This window comes from Haliaeetus leucocephalus, unplaced genomic scaffold (assembly GCF_000737465.1).
Source record: "Haliaeetus leucocephalus isolate CR32 unplaced genomic scaffold, Haliaeetus_leucocephalus-4.0 Scaffold362, whole genome shotgun sequence".
Taxonomy (NCBI): Eukaryota; Metazoa; Chordata; class Aves; order Accipitriformes; family Accipitridae; genus Haliaeetus; species Haliaeetus leucocephalus.
Genome location: NW_010972798.1, coordinates 714,378 through 729,739, shown reverse-complemented (window position 1 = coordinate 729,739; position 15,362 = coordinate 714,378). Strand labels below are relative to the sequence as shown.

Sequence of the window (15,362 nt, the reverse complement as noted above, 5' to 3'; positions counted from 1 at the left end):
CGGTGCTGCTACCGGTGCTGCTACCGCTGCCCCCCACCGCCGCCGTACCCGCCGCTCCGCGCTCCGCCGCGGGTGTGCTCCCCCCCCGCCGCCAGCGCCTGGGTTAGTCTCACCGCCCCGCCCCGCCGAGGCTCCGCCCCCTCCTCCACCCGGCCCCGCGCTCCGATTGGGCCCTCCCGCCTCCTTCTCCCCCCCTCCCCATCCCGTCCCTGTCTCCGCCCCCCCGCGTGCCGCGTGGCATTGTGGGGCTTGTAGTCCGCGGGCGGCGGACTACAGAGCCCAGGGGCCCGCGCGGCCGCCGGTTAGTTCCGGACAACGCCTGGTGTGTGGTAACAGCGGCGGACGCTTCCTCCTTCTCCTCCTCCTTCTCGCAGGCGCTTCCTGCGCGGCGGTGTAAGCCCACTCGAGGGCTCCGTGGGTCGGGGGGAGGCGAGGTGAGGTGCTATGCCGTGCCTCGCCGCCGGCTTTCCCTTCTCGGCGTGTGCCCGCGGAGGAGCGGCCGCGTTTGGAGGAGGCGGTGAGGGGAGAGTGGGGGGGGTGGTGCCCGCTAGTGTGTTTGCGCAGGGCCTGTCTCGCCCTTCGGGGCTGCGCCGCGTTAGAAGCGTAAAACTCTTTCCAGCATCGGGGCCTGGCTTGGGGGGCGGCGGGGAGGAGGGCAGGGCAGGGCAGGGACCGCCGGTAGGTCCCGCCGCAGGTGAGCGCGGCCTCGGGCCTCGCCGTGTGAGGAAAAGGCGGAGAGTGTCCCTTCGCCTCCCCGCCGGGGAGAGGGTCCGGCCCTGCCGGGCGTCTGACCCGTTTACTTCTCTCCCCGAGGCTGGAGCGCGGCGGGGAGAGGGCTTGTCCTTCTCTCCGTCCTTCCCGCGACCCGCCGTTCCCCCGCCGGTGGTTTGGGGCCTTTCCCTCTCCGGGGGTGGAACGGGGAGGCGGTGGTGGGGGGGCTCCCCGGCTTGAGGCCCCTCGGCCTGGGCCGCCTCGGGAGGGCCGGCCGGCCCTGGGAAGCGTAGGCCCGGATGTGTTATTATTTTTAGCTCGTCCGAAGGTCGGAGCGGAGCGCTGTCAGGTGGCTGCGGTGAGCTCCGGCGGCCCGGTCAGTGCCCTCTCAGGTGGAGGAGAGAGAAAAAACATCTCGGCTCCTTCCCGCAAACCTGGCGGCTCCGCGGCGGACAGCGAGAGTGCCGGGCAGGGACGGCGGGGAACCCGGGCTGTGCTCGGCTCGGTAACCGAGCAGTCTGGGGAGACGTTCAGTGCTTGGGTGTCCCATTAAGCTGCTCACTGAACTGGTGAGTTGGGTTGGTTCCTTTCCTGTAGCTTGCACATGCTGGGGCACCGGTAGATGGCTGAAAGCCTGGGCCAGGTTTGTGCTGTTCCTGTTATCAGAGGAACTAATTGCCCTTTGGTATTTGTTTACTCGTTGGATGCGTTTGTATGTTTGAAACTGTGAATTACCTGTTAGCGTTTGATAGAGTAATAGCTTTACTTTCACATTCCCAAAGAGGAAAAAAAGAAACAGGGCTGCGTTGTTGTGATTATATATGCTAAGAGCCGTGACCCGTTTCAGTTATACTGTATAATGATTTTAATGTTGCTAACTAGTGAAACTGGGGCGCAGTGCAGGAGGCTATAGTTTCTCATGCGCTAGGCAGGCACAAGAGCTGGGTGTATTAGAACAGACTAAATCACTTCCATTTTGAAGTTCAGCACTGCGAAAGAATGTGAACTAATTGTAAGCCTGACTTCAGAGCAAGCCTGGATTTTGTTTTCTTAAGTTGATACGATTCTAAAAATAGACATCTTGGATTTATTGCAAGTTTGTGTGATTTACGAATTAGTCATACGGATTGCTCTTCCAATAATAAAATGCATAAGCAGTTTATGCTTTGTCAGAGTGAACTCAACTGTAAGTGGCTATTATATGTGTATGGAGGTGTTTGAAAACTGCATATCTCTATTCTAGAGAGAGGCATTTAAAGATACTTTTAAAACTTCAGTGCTCTTTTGTGGTGACATTCCTTTTATTAACTCTTCAGTGAAACTGCTGGGTGTAAGAGTTAGTAGAATATGGAATCAGTGCAGTAGAGTACCTTTTTTTAAGTTTCTTGTTATCTTTACTGATTTTAAAATATGGAGGTTGTTATCATAACAGTTGATCTGTATGCCAATTCCAGCAAATTCAACCATGCTGCCATAAAGTCATCTCAGTTTTAAAAAAAGAAGGAAAGTAGTTCTGTATCTGAAGCACAAAGCCTTTAAACTTTGTACCATGTAGCCTAAGTTATACAGTGGGAAATAATTGCCATCTATAATTGAAATACAGTGCTGGCAGGTAAGTTACCATCTGACAAGGAAAAGGAGTGTGGGTTTTTTATTTCTTTTAAGTGACCATTAATAAGGGAAAATTAGTTACCAAGCTATGCGTGGGGTATGTGTGTAGTTAAAAGGGCATACTCTGCAATTTCTTTTCTTCTGTGAAATTTGCAACTGTAATTAGTAAATTACCTAAACTCCCTCCTCCCATGCACATTGATCTTACAAATAGGAGCCAAGCTCTTTGCCTCTGAATTCAGGGTAGGATTCATGCTGCTATTTCCCTTCCCCCACTCTTTCTTCTGAACTTAAATTAGTTTTTCTGGTAACTCAGGGGTCTTGAATCAGGTGAAAGGTAAAACCTCTTCTGAATCCTCACTGCAAAAAGTGGAGCAGACCTTCTTGGCAGTAAGGATAGCCTTTTTTCTAGCAGGAATAGAACTGTAATTTTTGCTAGAAGCCAACCATTGAAATAATCATTCTGGTAGATCACTGCCTCGGGCCTTGTTCCTCTTTAGTACTTTTCTAAAAAAGAGTATTAATGTCGAGGTGCTTAAAGTTTTCCAGATCTAAGGTAGGTGGAGCCTGGGGCAGGGAATAGAGACAACCTCAGCGCCATAGGTAGATCTACTGATGACCTAACTGAAGATTGAAATCCTGCCAATTGATAGCCAATGTTTCTGTTGAAATCGTGAGACTCTCTTCTCTTCAAACACTGTTTGAAAAGATAGTGTTAAACCACCACCTTTCTTTCATGGGTACCTTGCTTGTTTTCACACTGGCCAATGAGCAGATGTGGGTTTGGGCAAGATTACTGCACTCTGTAGTGATACTGTGATGATTATATTCTTAAGTAGCTCTGCAGTTATGCCACTTGATTTTAGTGCGTGACCAAAAGTCTGTCAGTAAATGACACGGATTAGAGAAAGCAAATTATCACCTTAGACACTGATAACCGTAGTTTTGGGAAGTGTGTGGTAGGTTTTGCTATTTACCCTTTTTGGCTTACAGGAAGTTTATCTTAACGTAGTTTTTTTTCTGATAAAGTTCAGTTGAGTGATTTAAAATGTCATTGGATGGATATGGGGGAATAGGTCTATCAAAGAATCCTTCCAAATTTGTTCCTCATCTAAAATGTACCGGTTCTCTCAGTGTTTGCTGAATAGCTGGGATAATATTTTAGTGCTGGAACTTAAAGGTTAGAATCTAAGATTTATACTGACAGTATATACTCTACGTTAGTACCTCTCGGAATACAGCTTGATGAGTTCGATGGTTTAAGACTGAGCAGCCAGGATTGCATTAACTGGCATCTTAGCATAGTTTTCAAACTTAGATTCTCTTTAAATTCCCTGTATCATTCTGTACATTCTCTCCGACGGTTGATTTCATCTGGTGTAGCAGGATGCATGATTGTAATTGCACATACACAGATTTGAATTTGTGGGATCACTGTAAGAAAAAAAGATCAGACTTGCATGCAGATTAATATTTGACAGTAACCTACTATCTTCACCTTGTCTTCCCCCTCAGACCAATTAACAAGTTTGCCAGCAGAGTAACATCTTTCTTGCATCTTACAGCAATTTGCCAGGATTTTCTGCACAGCACAACTACATTGTGCTGTTCTAATAGATCACCTTCTCATGGAATCTTATTCTGTCTTTTTTTTGAGAATGCAAAAAAACAATTGGCAGATGAAACTAGGGTAAGCTTGTCTCACATAAAAGACTCTCTTGAGATTGTAGTGAACTGAAGTTAAGCTTTTAGAAGACAGTGTTGTCATAAAGCTTGGCAGTGATGCAGATGGCTGCTTTTGATCACATACCAAAAGAAATACTGAAAGTTCCTAGTTGCTGCATGATAATGGGCATTAAACTTCGGGTTTAGTCAGGCCAGTAGACTTTTGAAGGCTAGTGGACTTCCTAATAATTGATCTGAATAACAGAACAGAAACTTCAGTTTTCATGGGGATTTGGTCCATAATCAGGATTGAGGCCTTCTTCAAAAGCACTTGTATGTGGTTTAGTGCAGCTATGACAAACTATCTTTCTGTAATGCAAATAAACGTGGGGGTTTTTTTGTGAAGATTTTTATCCCTGCTGTTTAACACTAGCAGAGACTGCAGTGCATCTAAGTTGCATCTGAAAGATGTGGAGAGGTTGATCCCTAGCCGCAAAGACAAATAGCATGGCAACATTAGCAGTCAGATACCTGCATAACAGCATTACACTACCTAGTTTATCTTCTGGAACATGGGAAGGTTTCTGCAGTCATGAATGACCAGTGTGATATATTGAATATATTTCTTTTCATATGTTGGCAACAAAAATATTTGATGTTCTCATGTATTTCTTGTGTGCGTGTATATTTAAATCTACCCCTTGTCTTCAGTTGCAACAGTTGTATCCTTTGTGTTAATGTAAATCCAAGGTTTTGTATTTTGTTTGAAGTATGTCAGTGTCTGGTAGAGAGGTAATAGATGGTGTATAATTGTTTTTATATGGGGGGTTTAACTGTACCATGGATTAGTAACAATAGCTTATGGCTCTTCAGAAGAAAACGAGTTCTTCATGGTAGTCCGCAGTGTAGGTGTTCATCATCATAAAAATCCATCATTTCAGTTAGTATTTCCTTTTCTTTGTGGATACTGCTAACCCATAAAAACAAAGTAATTATAGCTGATGGTTATTTTGTCCTTTTTTGCCCTTCTTCCTATGATCAGAAATCTTTCAGGTAGACTAGAACAATGTTCAATGACCCGATTTCGCTGTTTTAGAAACTTACTCTTGTTGAGAATACAGTACTCCTAGATAAAAACTTGCAGTAAATTAATCTGTGAATGTTGTGTTCAGTGTTGCTTGTTAGTGTAGTATCTTGCGTGAGTATATATTTTTACTGAACTTCCAAAAACGCAGAATTAAGCAGTAAAACAAACAGCTCGCCATCCACTCTGCCCCTTACGTGCCAGAGTCTTAGTGCAGGGAATATGCATGTATAATAAATGAGGCAGCTTGTACTTGCAGTTGTGACTGAAAACTTGTTCAGACATGTTCCCTTCCCCCCCACTTCAGTAGACCTTGCATGAATTTATGTAACTCTGAAACAAGTTCTTTAAAGATATTCAACTTTTTGAGGAATGATAAATATTCACTTGTATTCTTCCATGTTCTTGACAGCTGTAAAATATCTACAGGTAGGTGATAAAAATGTGAGAGTCCTGATTTTTGCCATTCCATCCACGTGCACGTCTCTCATCTATACAGTCCCCTTTTTAAAGTCTCAGTAATCCTGTTCTGTGGTTATAGGAATCTGCTTGTGTATGTCATGTTGAAGGGTTGGAACAGTAAGAGAAACAAAGATGAGATTTTGCAATAAGCAGTCCATATCAGAAGACTTGTATAAAGAGCTGTTGCTTGTTATTATAGTCATGTTTAGTTTTTCTTCAAATCATGTTTTAGCTGTTGGCTGTTTCTGTGGTGTGACCAGTTCTTCACTTTTCTCACTTTTGGATATGTTCATACTGCCTAATCACATACTCAGACATGCATGGTAGTTGTAGTCATCCAAGTTCTTCTCTGTGCTTACTGTAATCAATAACAAATTTCACTTGTATAATTATAGCTAAACTACTATATCTGCCCTGGGCAAAAAAGAATATCTGTTCTTCTATTTAAAGAGCCTGAAGATTTTTTTAGCCAGTGCAGAGCATAAGGAGAAATACAGCTTGAAGAAATATCTGAGCATTTTTTAACCTGTTCAAACTATTGGGAAGTGATATTGATTACTGTAGTAGCTTCTGCTGTTTCTTAAAAACTTCACTTTTTTTACTTCTTACTAAAATATCAGTAAAATCAGTACACGAACATACAAATGCCTGATGTCTGAAGCTTAGGAGGAGGAAGAAAACTCCTCTAGTGCATTAAATACAGCAAGCAAATCTAAAAATTAAAACCGTTAATATCTTTCTGTGTATCTTTATTCCTAACTTGGCCTTTAGGTCTTTTAAACTCAATTATGTTGTATAAATATTTTTAAAATATCTTATGAACAGAAAATTTAGCAGGCTGTAACAAGGATTTCTTATGAACTGTGCGGTGACCTTTTTTCTTTTCCACATAATTTCTGGGTCTAAGCAATGATCTCTCCGTGTTGGATACGATGAGCTGGTCTGGGTGGAGAAATTCCAAAACCTAGGTTCAGTTACTGGAACAATAATTTTCCATTGAGTTAACATAGCTGTTGACACACCCTGAGTGGAAACATGACTTAAGATTTTTGCTTATGTAAAACTGAAGATGCAGTATTTGGAATTCAAATGGGTAGAAAGTAGGCACTGATCTCCGGCAGAATCACAGCTTGATGCGTATATGAAAATATGGAATATTTATATGTAGTCTTAATGTTAATTGTCATAATGCATTTGTATGGGTTTTGGGTTTACAGCATGTAACGCTTTTCAAGCTTTTTCTGTACAGGAGTTGTCGGGAATCTTATGCTGCTGCTTACTAGTGGTGGCAAGATTTTTGTAATACATATCAAATAAAATCCCTTCTTTCAGGAAAATTAATTCCATAATAACTTCAAGTAAAATTTTTTTGGTAGTACCTTAGTCTTTAAAATATCTGTTCATGTAATAGATTTCAATTAGGGTTTTAAGTTACATGAAGTAGTCATTCCATATTAACTCATGTCATAAATAATTTCTAGTTTCTAGGCAGTAACAAACTAACATTGTTCTGTGCCTTTTCATTTTTAGAACCTGTCAGTCACGAGCATTCATAATTGTGTGTGTTTGTGTTTGTTTTTTTTCTCGCACAACCTAAGGACGATATATTTTTCAAGTTCTTCAAGTATTCTTGCACAACGAGGAAAAAGAAGAAACATTTCAGTGAATGAGGAGTTTTTTGCTTCTATAGTGTTTTCCTTGAAAAGTGGGTCTTTGAATGAGGATGACAATGGAAGAGATGAAGAATGAAGCAGAGACCACTTCTATGGTTTCCATGCCTCTCTATGCTGTTATGTACCCTGTCTTTAATGAGGTAAGCTACATTTTGCTTTAGAATGTAATAATCCCCTTTACATTGGGAAATATGATCACAGTAACAGGTTGCTCATCTTGATTGGGAAAGCTTTGCGTCTAACACCATCTTCTTTCTGTGCGTTGTTTTACCCTTCATTGTTTTACCCTTCTTTCCACGAGTACAATATCATGCTTGTCAAAGACTGCTAGTTGTCATGGCCCTGGTTTTTTTTTTTTTTTTTTTTTACATTTTACGGAGGATTTTCACAAAAATGCTAGGTCTGGCATTCTATGGCAGGAAGTAATGTACAGTTGAACATGTACCTGTGAACAGCTTGATACATTTCAGTTTTACTGCTAATGGTTATAATTTAATAGGATATTTGTTTTTCTGCGAGTATCGGAGATTGTCAAGATGTTCTCAAAAGCTTCTTTCAGGCTTCTGCTGTAGGCTGGATAAATGCAAAATCTGTCCAGTGTCATGTTTGATTTTTATGTTTTTTATTTTGAGGGGAAGTCTTTCCTTTGGGATTAAACTTTATACTATCTCTCCCTCAAACGAGACCAGTAATTTTGAATGCTGCTATCAATTCCTTTTTTCATTATGCTATATAAAGCAAGGCATGAGTACTTCAATTGTTTTGTTCTGATAACATTAGAATTGCTAATAATTCTGAACATTTTTTTGCAGCTAGAAAGAGTAAATCTATCTGCAGCTCAGACACTGAGAGCAGCTTTTATTAAGGTGAGAAGTAACTTGTATTGAAGAATGATTGTTTAAAAGGTAAACCATATATGATGAAGCTAAAAAGCCAGCTGTTGTGTTTCTTTGTGTCTTTGTGTTTGAAGACTGCATCCTTAATCCAATAGTCTAAAAGGAAAGTGAACAATTGCATGGACTGTAAGTTTGAGATGTCTGCAAATGTTATGAGTAGAAATCTGAATGATACAAGTGTATTGAGCAATTTTAAACACGCAGAATCTTGTCTTGTCCATATAGTACAAAAGCTTAAATGAAGAATCATCAGTGAAGGTAATAAGATAATAAACTTAGTCTAAATATGACAAGATTATGTAGAATAGGTGCTCATGAGAAATAGGCATGTAACAGACTTTGGAAATGGTTTACAAAGTGAATGGTAATGGGATTTTTTTGTGGCTGAGGATAAGTTCAGTGTTTGTGTTTGTATCCAGCAGTAAATGGAAAAAAAAGATTCTTCTAACTTTTCTGTTATATTCCTGGAGAATGAAAATACACATATTCCTTTATTTTTTTAAATTCTTTAAACAAAAATAATTGTAGACGTGACATACCTTAACATGTGAGCTATGCAACTAAGTAATACTTCCCTGTTTCTACACTTAAATCTGAGTGTACCCAGACAGTCTTAAGTCTTAACTAGAGCTTGTACAAGTTAAATGTTTTTATGACTGGTGATAAGGAGCTAAGCTGAACGCAAATAATGTACAAATTGAGATATTGGTAGAAATGGTAGTGCTAGCTAAAAAAGACAACACACCCTCATTCAACACAGCATAATTTTTTGATAGCAACATAGATAGTGTGAATACCTCCAGTGTTAGTCTAGCTTTACTTAAATATGTCATCAATCAAAAGGGTGGTTGGGGGGGGGTGGTGGTGGTTTGTGTTTGTTTTTGTTTTCTTTGAAGAAGCAATTCCAAGATGATGTTTGAGCATATGATGTGATTCATAAGAGGCACATTTATAAAATGTCATGTGGAAGACGGGGGAGTAGCACCTGTGTTTGAGTGAATTAGATCCCAATGGATACAATATCTTTGTCTCAAAGCTTAATGTTTATGGAAATATAAAAAAATATAGAATTTCATGGAAAACTTTCTTACTCAAGTTAAAATGAGTGGAAAGGCTTATTTGAAAAGTTTGTTTATACAGAACCACTCACGTAATCCAAGAAAAATGGATGTTGTAGTGGAAGAATGGTTTTCAATGTAATCTGCTAGTTTAAAGCCATTAGACTTTTAAAGTTTCTAGCAAAACTCCTGCAGTATATGAAGCAAGTTACATGAAAATCGGCCTTTGTGCTTGCAAATATGTCTTGCATATTTAAGAATAAAAATTTTCTTTGCCATACAGGCTGAAAAAGAAAATCCAGGTCTTACACAGGACATCATTATGAAAATTCTGGAGAAAAAAAGTGTGGATGTGAACTTCACAGAGTCTCTTCTGCGTATGGCGGCTGATGATGTAGAAGGTAATATCTTACCTCTTATGTTGAATAAGTGTGGTTTTAATTACACTGTTAACTAGGAACATGCTTTTCTCTATGCCTATTTTCAGAAGAGGTTATTTGTTTCTTAATAGAGATTTTTTTCTTCAGCATGGTAGAATAATGTTTGTATTTTCTGAATACCTCTTTTGGAGAAGTTAAATCTCCCTAAATAACATACTTGAATAATAAGAGAAAGAAAATTAATGTTTAGAATTATGTTTATGTGGGTGCATAGTTAACCTTTTGCAATACTAAAAACCAGAAAAAAGCATATATGGAGTATAATATTCACCTTCCTTTTCTCTGCTTCAAAGTAAAAGCAGTAGTTACACTGTCAGAGAAGTAGGCTTTAAGTTATTTTAATACTGCATTTGATTAGTATAGTGTCTTCAGTGTCTCACTTAAAGAAAGATGGGCTCTTTTTCCAACTTGCAATAACAAAGATTATGTTGTACTCTGTTTCTATTGATGCAGAGCGTATTGCATTTTTCTGCTCATGGCTATTTTTCTGCTGTTCACCTTTAAATGTAACATTGCAATACTGCTGCACTTGGAAGTAGTGTTTTTAGCTGTCACTAGAGACTTGAGGAAAAACTAATGGTATCTTTAAATATGTTCTTCCTGTTAGAGTATATGATTGAAAGACCAGAACCAGAATTCCAAGATCTTAATGAAAAGGCACGAGCACTTAAACAGATTCTTAGTAAGATTCCTGATGAGATCAATGACAGAGTGAGGTTTCTTCAGACAATCAAGTAAGTATTGTATATGTATTTTTCTGCAGATTGAGTTGTCAAACTTTTTATTTAAATCTGAATGTTCAAATGCTGTAGGGTATGCTAACAACACTGTTCCCATTGGAAAGGAGCCTGATCCTTGCTTATAAATGGGCGGACAGAGTTGAGGATTTTTAATGAGAGCCCCACGGTACTAGACTGAACTTAACTTGCTGATTCCTAGTTTGAATTCCCATGTCACTGGTCTAGCTCTTTGCATTTGGTCTTGCTACATCCTGTCTGATGCTTATTCTGTAGAGACTGTTTTAAGAAGTATTTGACTATTAGAAGGGGATTAAATTCCAACATTTAAATAGAATAGCTTAAGGATATTACAACTATCTTTTTATTGCCAAATAGGGACATCGCGAGTGCAATAAAGGAACTTCTTGACACAGTAAATAATGTCTTCAAGAAATACCAATATCAGAACCGGCGGGTATGTGCAGTAACTCTTTTTATACAATATTTTTAATAGTATAAGAGGAAGCATATTGTTTTGATGAGAGGATGAGTAGGAGACCTTAACTGGTCAATGACATAATACTTTAACAACAGGATTGTTGTATGCTAGGTCACACCAGTTTTATAGGAAGAGGACAATTTCTCTGCATGTCTCCTAAAAAAAAAAAAAAAATCAAAATTTCTATACCTAATGTAACATTAGCCAACTTTCTTACCGGTTTAATGTCGAGATTCTCACTGTACCCAACAATATGTGAACTAAGACTCTGCTCCTGGTGTTTTTGTTTTCTTAGGCACTTGAGCACCAAAAGAAAGAGTTTGTAAAATACTCCAAAAGTTTCAGTGATACTCTGAAAACTTATTTTAAAGATGGAAAGTAAGTATGTTTTTGTACTAACATTTTACATAATGAAAGGCCCTGTTGACTAACAGGGGAAAATAGGGCAAGCTTTGGGGCGTGAGCTGCCTTCTTCAGGACTTGCCCAATTTTTTCCTCACCTATGTCCTCAGACCATCACGGCTGCTTTAAAAATACTTTTATTCCTTTTGTATGCCTTTGAGGAAAGGGAAGTTTGCTAAACTGCACCACTGTACAACACCCATGTACAGTGTTATCTTTGAACTTGAATATGTGAAGTTAAATTTCATGGCCCTGTGTGGTTTTTCTTAGTGTATATACAAGGACAAAAACTTATGAATGCTTTATTGAAAAAAGTAATCTACCTATTTGAAGTATCATTTGCAAACACTAAACATCTGTGCAGTGTTTCTTTGATTTACATTTTTATTGTCCTTTCTTTATAGTTTCTTATAGTACTTCACAGTATTTGGAATTACACAGCTGATTAATCTTTTTATGTTTGAACATTTTAGCCTTCAAACTGAGGCTTTTTTCAGGTTCTCACCTTGGGTTTTTAAGTCACTGTTCTTCTGTATTTCACTGTAGAGACTGTTTTGGATGAAGACTATATCCCTCTCAGATTTCGACAGTGCCAAAGTGTTCTATGTGCTACTGTTTTAAAGATGAGAACTAACTTTCATGTCTGGTCTTGTTGAGCTTGGCAAAGACTGTAAGAGCACCCAGGGGATGGTGCATTAATAAAGGAGAGGGAAGTCTTGAGCCCAGCTGTGAATACTACCTTGTTTCTACCAAAGCATTCTCCCCCACCCCCCCTCCCCCCTTATTGAAATTGGGGCTAAGTTTGGTTATGATACCAAAATGAGAACTTTAGACCTTGGTAGCTTTATGATTACTGAACAGATGTGTAGATAAGTTTTCACATGAACTAGGTCTCAGCAGTCGCAGTTAATTAGAAAACTTTTTGACTAAAAAATGAGGAAAGGATTGGATGTGTTGAGACATACCCCAACTATACTGGAAGAGACCAGCTTTGTTTAGCTCTATGTGAAGTGAATGCTTGCTGTGTATTGTGGGCGTAAGCTTGAAGTCTGTTAGGTATTACTGATATTGCAAGAAATACCAGGTAAGGCTTGTATTTCCTTCTGGAAATCAGAAGTAATTTAAATCTGTCTGAACTGTGTGTTGAATAAGATACCCAGCTCCCACCAGAAGGTAACAGCGCTAAACAAAATAGTCACAGATGTCATTACTGAGCTGAAAAACTCAGTGACCCCACACCTCTTTCTTAACAAAAAGATAACTAAAATAGTATGTTGCTTCCATGTGCGCATGCTTAGTGTTTCTTGAGGAAGGAGTCACAAATGCTGAAATTACTAGGGGATGAAGTGTTCAGCTTTCAAAAGAACAGTTGTTTAACAATCATCTGCTCTAGTCTCTCTCTTAGTTAGCTAAAACCGCAGAATTAAATGATTGAAATGTCAATGATGATTGAGAGCCCAAGTCTTTAAGTTCCTGCCAATAAACATAGTCTTTCTGGGATTAGCCATGCAAATAAGTCTATCTGTTTGCCAGCAGTAAGATTCAGGTAGATCACGATATGGTAGAACATCAGTATGCTTCCAATTTGCATAGAGCCTAGATGCCAGTATATTTAGTTGCCCAAACTTAATGCTGTATTTATTGAATGGCATATTTCTAAAAATGTCTGAAGTGGTATCTTTCTCTTTTAACAGGGCAATAAATGTGTTCATAAGTGCCAACCGACTAATTCATCAAACCAACTTGATACTCCAGACCTTCAAAACTGTGGCCTGAAAACTGTATATGTTGAGAGTTGTACTTTTCAATGGTGGATAGGGTACCTTTATATGTAAATTTTAAAGTTTTGACTGTATAAATTATCAGCCCCTCTTGAGGGGCCTAATGCAGGATTTTGAATGGGATTATTGCCATCTTACACCATATTTTTGTAAAACATTGTAGCTTAATCATAATCTCACAATGAAGATTTTGCATCACTTTTTGCTATTATCATTCTTTTCAGAATTATAAGCCAAAAGAATTTACGCCTTAATGTGTCATTATGTAACATTCCTTATAAGAATTGTAAATATTTGGTGTTCTGTTTCTGACATTTTAACTTGAAAGCGGAAAACTGCAAGATTATGTATTTAACAATATTGGTGGCAAATATTCAATAAATAGTTTACATCTGTTAGACTGTCTTTTTGTATGTGAACAAAAATGCGTAACTCATCTTTCTAGAACTGCAGAAGATTTCTTAAATCGAAAAATTAAAATTATTTGGGTGCTTAAAGCTACTGGCAGTTCAAATTCGTATAAAATGCGTGTTTTTCCTTAAAACTGAGATTTTGTCTGTGATCTAATGCTAGACCAGAACATCAGAATAATTCTATTAAAATGTCTTTGACAAAATAATGAAGAACCCCAGAAGTGAGATGTGCTTTTGTTTTTAATAGAAACTAAATCTCACTTCTTTGTTAATCTTCTATTGGTGGTGAGTTAACAGGCTTTTACTCCTAGATTATTCTAAGGTTTTGAGCGGAGAACTATAAATATATGCAGCTGAGTATGCAGCAAAGGGTGAATTTAAAAAAATTAAGATAACTGGGTTTTATATTGGTACTTTTTTGGGAGGGAAGGGGAGAGAAGATAGAACTCTTCCAAGTAGCACTAGTAATGTCTATACTATGCATGCCATAAGGCAACTTTCTGTTTTTTTCAGGGACTGAAATCATGTGAGACCTCAATTAAAAAAATAACTTGTTTATGTAGATGGTTAAGAACTGCCGATAGACAGATAAAATTTTATCATTGTGATTTCATGGTTATATTTCACAAGTTCTAATGAATATTTTGCATGCTCCTTTGAAGTGCACCTTGAGTTTTATTTTGAAATAGAGTCTTTATAGAATAAACATCTGAAAGTTTTCAAAATACTTATGTGGCCATAACTAGTAAGTTTAGGGAAGAATGTGAAGCAGTTTATAAAGCTGCACAAGCTGTTGCAGGAGGGTCACTTCAGACTGAGAGAGCACAATTGCTACAGAACTATTCCTTGTTTAGGTATAGATGATGAAGAAAAGGTACATTCAGACTTTTCTTGCACACTGGCCTGGTGCTGTATTGCTCATTTGGGGCAAGTGCCTTACCCAGAGTACAACAGCTGGGTCTTTGAATTTGGTTATCTGCTTAAATGATCTAAAAGGGGAAAATGCCATCTGCAGCCCTCCAAAATAGCACTGGATGTTCTGCTGTATATTTGTGTGTGGAAATGTTTCTTTGATGAAAGCACTGACTGTAGTGAAATACAACAATGTGAAGGAGAGTATTATGTAAAAATGAGTTATTGGGAATGTATGTTGTGAATTTCTTGGTTACATGAAGCTATAAACAGGACATGGTCCTTAAAGCTTGCTGTTCAGGCTGGTTTTTGTTTTGACAGTGGTGTGTTGTGTTTACTAGTAAATCAAGCTTAGTAACATGACAAAGGGATGCATATACAGTTTGTAATTAAAACTTTTTGTTATTTATTAAAGCTTGGCATGCTAACCTGTCCTTTCTTGGAAAGTGGTAGAAGAGAAGCAACGTTAGCAGCTACTAAGGAGGCAGTGTGACTAAATTAGAGTTATACTTAATTTCCATCTTTGAATTCTGTAAGTAAAAAAGTTAAGTAGTCTTCTTTGTTGATGATGTTAACTTAAGTGGTAGCACCAACAGGCTTAATGTAAACTAATTAGTCAGGTAGAAGAAAGGGAAAGGCACCCAGAGTTTCTGATACTTCATTTGTCTTGAAAAGAGTGCTTAGTACTGGGGAGACCGCACCAGTGGCTGTAAGGAGAGACATGCAAGCTTGGGTTATACTTCGTGAATTGGACTTAATTCCAATAAAATTCTGAGATTATTTTGTTCTATCCTCTTGGATTGAGAGGGACAGTAGCTAGTGTTGGCAATCATTAGCTGAATGATAACATGTTTATGTCTGCAGGTGCAGTAAAAAAAAAAAAGTAAAAAATTATGACTTGGGTCCCAAACAAAATGCTGTGTTATGTCCTGCTAATTGATTCCTTGAAGTTAAAATCAAAGAGGCTATTAAGAAATGAACTGTTCCTGTTCATCAGTTCTTCTGAAAACCTTTACTGGGTCAAAGGTACCAAGTA

At 38.8% G+C, this 15,362-nt stretch overlaps 1 protein-coding gene across 6 annotated transcripts; it reads left to right on the top strand.

Moving 5' to 3' along the window:
• The first annotated feature begins 249 nt into the window (after positions 1-249).
• On the top strand, positions 250-13,395 carry PDCD10 (programmed cell death 10). Of its 6 annotated transcripts, none has more exons than XM_010572853.1 (8): positions 250-322; positions 7,132-7,346; positions 8,019-8,072; positions 9,444-9,561; positions 10,208-10,334; positions 10,716-10,794; positions 11,114-11,196; positions 12,915-13,395. In XM_010572853.1, exons 2-8 carry the CDS (start codon positions 7,251-7,253, stop codon positions 12,994-12,996), a joined length of 639 nt encoding a protein of 212 aa, XP_010571155.1. In that variant the 5' UTR covers positions 250-322; positions 7,132-7,250; the 3' UTR covers positions 12,997-13,395. The 6 variants fall into 6 exon arrangements, with proteins under 6 accessions (XP_010571155.1, XP_010571149.1, XP_010571150.1 ...); XM_010572847.1 differs by having other exon boundaries at positions 294-434; XM_010572848.1 differs by having other exon boundaries at positions 294-439.
• Positions 13,396-15,362: the final 1,967 nt, after the last annotated feature.